A 9,206-nucleotide genomic window follows, 5' to 3' on the forward strand; every position below is an offset into this window, starting at 1 on the left:
TAAACGAATCAAATTACTACGGGCAAAAGAAATATCAAAGGTGACAAACATGCAAGGGATTCAGGAATTCCATTGTAGAGTTGAATTCATACGTATCCTATCACAAAAGTCTCATATTACTCATACAGGGGAGCAACACATAGCTTCCTATACGGAAGATTTTTTGATAAAAAGGCTTCACAATAATTTTTATAACATATGTTTGGTCTCGACCTAAAAATAGATATCCGAAGCACTAAATATACATGGCATAAATAGTCAAATAATTATCATAGAAAGTCACTAATCAGGTCTAAGATGGATTGTTTAGTATCCAACTATAAATTATACATAGCATAAATCATGAAAGAGTTATAAATCAAATACCATCAATAAGACATTCAAACATGATTAAGCACTAAAAATAGACTTTGTTTTAGTACACAAAATGAAATAACATCTAAAAGTTTATCCGTCACTCTAACATAGAAAACTAGCAAACCATAGCAAGAAGAAACAATAAACAGCAAACCCTATTCACGGCTCTGTCGCCGATCCCCTTCTCTCAGTATGTATCTCGTTATATATCAGTGTTCCCAAAACTTCTAACTCGACTTTACGAAATTGCCAAAGGCCCAAATCAAATAATGACTCCAACTTCTAAACTCAGACCATTACAAAGTCTGACCACTGCCCATTATGTTCATCGCACCTTCCTGGTCAAACCTCTTCTTGTACCGCTTGCAGAGCCAATCAATTAAAATATACATCCATCCCATTCTCGTCTACGATAGCAATTTCTAGCCTCAGGACAACTCCACTCCATTCGACTCCAAAATCAGTACAACTACTCTTTTAATCAAAAGACCACTTCAGCCAACGTATACCCCCTTGTAGCCTTGACAGTTCATCTTCATTGCTCATTCCAGTCTCCATGGGAAAAGTAGTAGAGAAGAAATTGATATCCATAAACGTATCTTTTCCAACTCCATGTGCTCACAGCTGTGACCAATGCCACCTTAGATTGTACAGCAAAACCTCATTGCCATTAATTGCTTCACCCCAATATCAGTTGCCTCAGTAAATCTCTAGAAATCCATTGTTGTTGTTGATGTTATATATACCTAGAACGACCACCACTACCTTACTGATTTCAGCCATTAGCTCCAATCTTAAACGATACATAAAGCACCCAAACACCATCGTCGTTGCTTCTGCTGCAATCGAGACTGCAGTACGCCATTAACCAACACCAATTTTGGAATACAAAACCAACATCATTCATGTCTAGCAACCCATCAGTAGCAACACCATCTTCTCCATTTTCCTGCTCATTTACCATATGTACTTGTCTTTACTGTCTTGATCTTGCCGTGACTCGCACCTCCGTTCAACAACTGCTTGGAATAAAACTCATCAACAGATATCACCGTCTAAAAAACCCTTGGACAAATGGTGCTGTTGGAGATTTAATATCTTTCACAAATGAACAGTGGTGACAAACTTGCCACGTCCCACTATATATTTCTTTAATGGAATTCACGTTCATTTCCTTGTAGACTTCTATCACAAATACCTTACAACACTTTGGACACTCACTTCTACTTATCTCTTGATTACTAGTGGATTTGATGTGCTTGGAATAAGAAAGACAATTACTTTGTATCCGTTCCGTGACATATCATGGCTGCAAATTATAATAACTGGTGCAACACTAAATAAGCAGCCCAATCAACTGATGTCGCGAGCGAATTTGATTTTTTTCGTTGCAAAAGCCATTTAGCTGGTATTTTTAGCCGTTTATCTTACCATTGATTGGATTGGCTTGTATTTCCTACAAAATCTTAAAACAATATTATTAGAAAAATAATGAGACCTAGCTAATATAAATGTGAGTATAAAAATATCGCATTTACGTGTTTATCAACAACATTTGAAGAATCATTTATAGAGCACCATGGATGGACAACAATTTTCGCATCGACATCAACCTCCACCTCAATAGCAGCTTCCGCTTCAACTATCTCTTGGTATCATCATCTCTTGGTATCATCAGAAGACGTTTTGATAAGTGCTTAAATTACACATTTGTAGAGACATATGCATACTTGTTTTTGTTAGATTTCTTTGGATACCTTGTATAACTTTTTTGTCCTATTTTATATCTCATGTTAGGTGATTCATCTAAATCAGGCGAATTAGATTTAAAAGCACTAAAGAAGTGAAGTAATATAGGTACCAAAGAACCCAAGACCAAGTTGAGCGACGAATAAGCGAAAAAAATGGAAAAGGAAGAAAGTCACTTGGTCGGTCCACCTGGACCAAGTTAACTAGAAGGAATCACCATTATTTGGTAGAAATTGAAAAACTATTCACTCAATTCCGATACGGAATGAAAGGTTCTGAGTAAAACACTGAAACCCACTCGGATATGGTTTTTGTTGGACCTGCACGTGAAGGAAAAGAAGAAGTGTGTTATTGGTTTGTGTTTGGTGAGAGTTTTCCCTAAATTAGGTATTTTGCAAGTTTTGATGCACAGACTTGTATATACACTTTCCTACTTTATCTACGTTTCTAAGTTGGATAAGCATCAGATTAGCTACTCATGCATTTACTAAAATTTATGGAAAATATTTAGACACAATTAGCTACTCGGGCAATTATATCATAAGAAGACATCAATTGAAGAAGCTTTATCAAGGTACGTAATGAGGACTGACCCTTTTCCTATTGAATTCGTTTTCTTCTATCAATCAATCATAGCACAAGTCGAGGACTTCAGTAGTTGATCATAATTCAAAGAACATCATATCACGTATTAGCTTTTTGCTAAGTCTAGTGATGTTTCAACTTCCAAGCACTTGCTCGAAGAACTCGAAGCTAAGCTTGAGAGATTAGCACAAATGTTATTATTGAAAAAATTGTATGAATTGCAAGTTCGTTTTTGAGTTTGTAAGATTTTGTCTTGGTAGTTTATTACTAATGTTTTTCATTCATTTTCGCAAACCTAAATTAAATTTGTAAACTTAAAACTTATAAACCTCAAAAATCAAAGGCAAATAAAGTCCCTGGTTTGGACGGTGCGGTGAATTTGAGAATTTACGTCGTGAAAATACGAATTTCCGTTATAATGTGCTAGATATTTTTTCGGAAGATTTTTTCCCGAAAGAAATAGAGATTTCAAAAATGGTTACAAGATACGTCGCACCTCAAATCTGAGCCCCGAGGGACAAGAGGAATGGATATTGAACCGTCAAAAACTTATACAAACCCTATTACCAAAACGGAAAAATATATTATACCCATTCAAAAATAAGTAGTTGTTAACTTAGATAGAAAGTTGGAACAAGTAGAAGCTAAACCTATCAAAAATCATAAATCTTGTTAGGGGAGAGCAAAATGTGATTTGAGGAGAGCAAAAATCCTAGTTAACTCACTAATTAGGATAAACTTAGTATATTTCTCCAACTCGGTCAAAAAAATCCTTACTAATCACACATGTTCTTCACACAACCAAATCATACTCCTTTGTCTTTCTTTCTTAGGAAAGAATCACGAACCCTAAAAATAAAAAATCTGAGATTGCTTTGTAAACCGATATCGTAAGTTTGCAGTTGCTTGTTTATAAGTTAGGTTATTTTACTTATGCTTTATCTTCCTTGTTTCTGTTCGTACTGATAATCTGTAAATGATAGGAACGATTTTGATAGGATCCGGTGTTGGTGTATCCCAACAGATCTCGATACAAGAAGAGTTAACTTGTACACAAAACAATTAATGTTGGAATATCCAGTTGCTTTCTCACTTTATCGTCTATACTATTGCCAAATGGAAACCAACGATTTCAGTATTGTTGTCTAACATATTACCTTTGTTTCAAAAAATAGGCTGGTTTCATGTACAAATTATACATGAAACTAGTCTATTATTTTGAAATGGAGGGAGTAGTATATTTGAAGTTAGCATTTCTGTGGTTAATAATTCAATTTTATAAAAGAAGAAGACGGTAAAAAAGAAAAGATTCGAACACGTGTAAAAAATTTGTGTGGCTGATAAGGATTTTTTAGTCCGAGTCATACAAATATATTGAGTTGGTCCTAATTATCAAGTCAGTTACGATTTTTACGCTCCTCGGATCACATTTTACTCTCCCTCTAACAAAAATCAAAATTATACACATAAAAACCTAAACAAGACACAACCAGTATTAGCAGTGCATATCATGCACCGGTCATATATGCTAGGGAAAAAGGAAAGGAAAATGAATATTGAACTTTCTACTACAGGTTTGGTTTTATAAGGAAGAAACTGAGAAAGTCTTCAAGTGGAAGAACCCATTCATTTGGAATACTATTGAGACTCTGAATATGCCCGCACGACATCTAAGATTGAGACTCGACATATCGGACACCTTCCACTACTCCACTGCAACTCATGTGCACATTTGAAACATGTGCACATATGCCCACATCTGAACAACAAGAAAAAGAAATCTTAAGTTTTAGCCGGGATTGTTATATTTGGAGTTTCGTGTATCTACTAGTACTTCCAGGGTGAGTGTCAGCTGTAAGGCATTGAAACGAGTACCTATATAATAGTGAGTCGACCGGCATTTCATAGCAAATGCAGCAATTGCCTTTTCTTTTTCGTTGCCTGTTGAACTCCACGAGCTCCCCTGATTATACAAAAGAGGGTTTGTCCAATAAATGAATGAGATCACCAGCAATGCGGAAGAAGAAATTATTGTCTAGGGCATTTTAAATTTTTGTGAGCGGCAGAACTGCCAACCATGTGATTGATAAGGTGGGAACTTAGATTTTCTCGAACAGACAAAGGAAGGCAGAGCAGAGCAGACCTGCGAAGTCCCTACTACCAAACTCAATTTAGGGTCTTCTTGGCCCTAGTTGATGGATGGTTGGCCGACTACCACCGTGTACTTGGCATTGCTAAAAGATTACTACTAATGCAGGTTATCAGTAATTAGAATGTAAATAGCATTACTCTGGGGTTGTGACCATTGATCTAATGCAGCAATGACCTTTCTGACAGGCATCGCCGGATTTAATTTCAGAATGTCATAACGGAACACAATTAACTTACCTGAGTGGTCCACGGATGCTGAAACCTCCTTCTTTATAGAATGCTGCAACTGCTCCTGCATTCCCATGCAACTCTTTATTGATTTTCGAAGTTCAGACATCTCTTGACTTAGTTGTGCCATGTGGCCCCTCAGATCGTATATCAGTTCCATTTCCTAAAAATAATTGCAATTTATTTATTAAAATGCACAAGAAATGGCACCTTTCGTTTCAAATAATTGCAATTCTCACCAGTGAACGATGCCCAGTGAAAGGAGATGACTGTGGGCTATCTTCTTCATAAGAATGAGACGACTGGGGTTCTTGAAAGGATACAGATACATATTGGTCACCATCACTGACATCATTATCTTGATATTCACTCCGAGATCTCACACGAGATGGCAGAGGTAGTTGCAACGATGTGGACACCATCTGATCAGGGTAATCACTTATTTCATTATATTCATTATTCAGAAGGGTCTCTTCTTCCTCCTCGTATTCATGTTCATTGGCTTCCGAAATAGTCTGATTTATTCGTCTTCTTACGAAAGAAGAGACCATTTGATCCATTCTCGTTCGCAAGTCACTGGTGAGAAAGGTCGATACACTTCTTCTGCATTCTCAAATAAATCACTACTTAGAATTAGTGTGACAATTTATAACGTCAGAGGACATCTAATTCAAAACCAATAGCCAGTGTTTTAAGTGGCCCAGGATAACTATAAATTGACTGACATTATTAGGCTCTCCATGTTCATGTACGGCTGCTTTATTCTTAACGGCACCCATTTTATGCAGATAATAAACCAAATGCTTAATCCAAGAGGCATGATCAGATTCAGAAAAATCAGGGTTCATTTATCTTGGTACAAATGTTAAGAAGCTTAATTATGAACTAAAGATTAGTTATGGTATTGAACTAAAGGTTGGTTACAAATGGGTTCATTTACTCAGTTTCTACTAATAATTAGAGTTTCCCGACCTAAAAGTTGAATTTTTAAAGCTATAAGCATCTTAATAATCCAGTAGAAAAATGGTGATGTATAAAAAACTAATACCTTTCAAAAAGCTCGCGAATTTCATCATTATCTGTGTTACTTTCAAGCATGTTACGGTACCATGCTTGACGACGATCTTCAAAATCGCTATGCTGATGAGAAATACTACGTAGCCAGGGACTACTGTCAGGTTCAACAAGCTGGTGCGTACTGAGATTTGATTCGTCTTCGGTTACGCTAATCTCTTGCCAACTATCGATGAAACCCACATGCTGTTCGTTTTCGATGTCTGGTTCTTCTTCAGTTATAACATCTACGTCTGAAACGTTGGAGCTTTCTACAGTTTCATAAGGTGTTTCCCAATCGAGCTGGCCAACTCTTAATGTTGTCCCTTCCTCCCAACTCTCTGTAATAGAGCTTATAATGCGTGGGCTGGTTTTAAGATCTGGTTGTTTTTCTTTTATACCATTTCTTTCGGAACCATGTAAGCATCTTGCGGTGTTCAAATCTCCTTGCCACTTGAGTGCGCCAATTCCATCAGAGCATGGCCTTTTCGAAGTAACTTTGGAACTTTGACTTACTCGTTCTTGCAGATGTCCGCTTATAGATTGAAGTGAGGGGAGTTGTTCTTTTAGATTAATTAGCTCACGTGCAGTAGTACTTTTAGTAGGTGTACTCGCAGCTTTAGTCACTTTTTTAGGAGGAGCAGCAGAAAGACGAAGAGGAGGAGGAGGAGGAGGTGGCGGAGGTGGAGGGGGAGGGGGAGCAGTGGTAGCAACATCCTTTCGATCATTTTGGTTACCATCTTGTCTTGACACAGCCGAGTGTTCTGTCTCATGGGCATTCTTTATTAATTGTGCAGGAGATCTCGAGGTATCCTCTTCACTAGAACATGCCATACTCTTCTGTTCGACTCTTGAATTGAATCTCTCCCTGGTATTAATGATTAATGGATACCCATGGTTAGTGCTAAAACTAATTTACGTTGACAAATTTACAGATTAAAAGAAATTGTGAATAGAACTAGAGAGACAAGCATTGCATACAACTTAAGAATGTGCACAAGAACGAAATCAACCATGTAGCTATGACTTAAAACCAAATGCTTGTGGCGTACCTTAGGTGGAAGATGGTAGGTCGACGCTGTAGTTGGTCCAATTCAGATGCTCTTGAAATTGGTCGCTCTTGATTTTGAGTTCCGGCTCCACGCTGCAGGATTTTGAGCCTAAGCAATGCCTAAAATATAGTACAATACTTCGTCCATGTTAACATATAATATGGAGTTAGAAATTTTAGGCACGCAAATTCTAAGTATCAGATGCACCATGGAGTCAAAATTTAGAGTGAATACAAAACAAGTGAAGGAAAGGATAAAATTACCTGAAGACGGCCGCGCTGAGTGAACCGTGATACAGCATGACGTTCAACTAGTCCACCAAGTTCCTTTTGCCTCTCCAGTTCTACTTGAATGAGCAAATCCTTAAGTGCTTGCCGACCTCTAACCCGGGGAAGAGTATTCCCAATAGCGGATGAACCTCTTTGTTCTCCATGATCTGATAGATCGCTTGAATTCTCTCGATCCAGTTCATCACACATAGGGGAGGAAGCAACAGGACTATTGGGTTGACTAAACGTAGATAGCCTTTTTATAATATCTGCCACTCTACCCCTGTCGGTCTCTCCTACATCGGAAGATTGCCTCTGATATAAAGAAGAGTTTGGCTCACTTGCAGCCGTCCTATCGGACGCCCAGTCTGGGAATGGGTCTTCAGGAATTTGTGATCTAGCAGGAATTGTTATAGGTTCGCATGTTTGGGCGCTATCTTCGCAAGCCTCGGATCTCAAAGACGGATCTTCGACGTAGGAAGAATCCTCAACGTTGCTAGATCTAGAATTCTTGGTACTACTACTGCTACCAGTACTACTGCTACTTCTAATAACTTCTGGATTAGAATTCAAGCAAAACCTACCCGAGTGATTTTCTCTTGGAGTCCTAGACTCTGCCTCGATTTCCCTCCACCTCTGGACAAGCGAGGAAGCCCTCAAACTTGGAAGTTGTTCAACGGAAGATTCTGATGTAGTAGGAGAATTCTCTCTCAAAAATGAAGAAGCCCTCGCGGAAACAGACTGAGAACTTGATAATGCCATGAGTTCAGCCTCATTTGTTTGCCTCTCCGTGGTGTTCATCATTTCTCTAGCTTGACGAGTACCCCAACGGTCAAGTATCCTTGATTGCGTCCTCATTGTAGGAGACTCATTAGAGGATGTTATTTCAGTTTCTTTTTCTCCCTGGCTGTTATTGCTACTTCGATTCCTCTCCCTTTCTGCCGATCGAAAATTCTGGTTGCTGTTGTTGTTTCTCTCATGAAGATTACGACTATTAGTAAACCTACTATTAGGTTGAGAATTCTCATTTGAAGAAGCAACTTCAGAATCTTCTCTTGGTGTAGAAAAAACAATGCAGGTCTGTAAATGATCTCGCACGAATACTTCAAGGTTCTTACGAAAAACAGCTTGTGTTCCTTCTCTGTTTCTCTCCCTATCTCTACGAATCCTCTGATTATGATCTCTTAATACACAGCCATAAGGAGAAGCGGCAATTTCAATTCTCGATGAAGCCATTTTCTTTTCTTTCTTCTTTCTCAGTGAGATAATAATAATCAAAATCTTAACAGAAATAAGATTTTTTCTTGGCGAAAACCCAAAAAACAATCCATTCTGAATGAAAAGGAAAACCAAAACTGCATTCTTCTTCTTCAGTTTTCTTGGCTTCTCTGTTTTTTACCACAAAATTAACAAGAGATCATAAAATGAAAGCAACAAAGCTAGGGTGAAGGTGTAAACCATAAATTAAGCTAACTATAATAAACCCATTTTCTTAATTTAAGTAATTCCTAACAGAATCATTGGTTGTCTAATTGTCAGAAGAACGGATTAAAATTAGTTGTGGATTTTTGTTTTTGTTTTCCTTTTTGAAGAGAAAAAACAGAGAAAATGATCAACGAAAAAGAAGAAAGGGTGCCTGAAAAGGTAAACTGTCAAGAATTAGGAATCAGAAACGGTCGGCAATCTATCAATCTAGAGTGTGAGAGATCTAGATTGAATAAAATTATGAAAAGTTTGCTATTTATAGTTTATTACTGGTAGG

At 37.6% G+C, this 9,206-nt stretch overlaps 1 protein-coding gene across 1 annotated transcript; it reads right to left on the minus strand.

The window, feature by feature from the left end:
* Positions 1–3,988: 3,988 nt before the first annotated feature.
* LOC113287163 lies at positions 3,989–8,847 on the minus strand. The gene is made up of 7 exons (XM_026535840.1): positions 7,439–8,847; positions 7,176–7,294; positions 6,119–6,991; positions 5,310–5,673; positions 5,080–5,233; positions 4,567–4,654; positions 3,989–4,450 (listed from the first exon to the last, which is right to left on the minus strand). The coding sequence occupies exons 1-7, from the start codon at positions 8,678–8,680 to the stop codon at positions 4,330–4,332; spliced, it is 2,961 nt and encodes a 986-aa protein (XP_026391625.1). The 5' UTR covers positions 8,681–8,847; the 3' UTR covers positions 3,989–4,329.
* Between the last annotated feature and the right edge of the window lie 359 nt (positions 8,848–9,206).

The sequence above is a fragment of the Papaver somniferum genome, chromosome 6 (genome assembly GCF_003573695.1).
Source record: "Papaver somniferum cultivar HN1 chromosome 6, ASM357369v1, whole genome shotgun sequence".
Classification (NCBI taxonomy): domain Eukaryota; kingdom Viridiplantae; phylum Streptophyta; class Magnoliopsida; order Ranunculales; family Papaveraceae; genus Papaver; species Papaver somniferum.

What these genes read in the sequence shown, in the direction of transcription:
- LOC113287163 (XM_026535840.1), bottom strand. Translation starts at nt 8,680, where the DNA reads ATGGCTTCATCGAGAATTGAAATTGCCGCTTCTCCTTATGGCTGTGTA. An exon ending in CCTACCATCTTCCACCTAAG is followed by an intron (nt 6,992 to 7,175) that starts GTACGCCACAAG and finishes CATTAATACCAG; the next exon opens with GGAGAGATTCAATTCAAGAG. An exon ending in ATTCGCGAGCTTTTTGAAAG is followed by an intron (nt 5,674 to 6,118) that starts GTATTAGTTTTT and finishes TTGAGAATGCAG; the next exon opens with AAGAAGTGTATCGACCTTTC.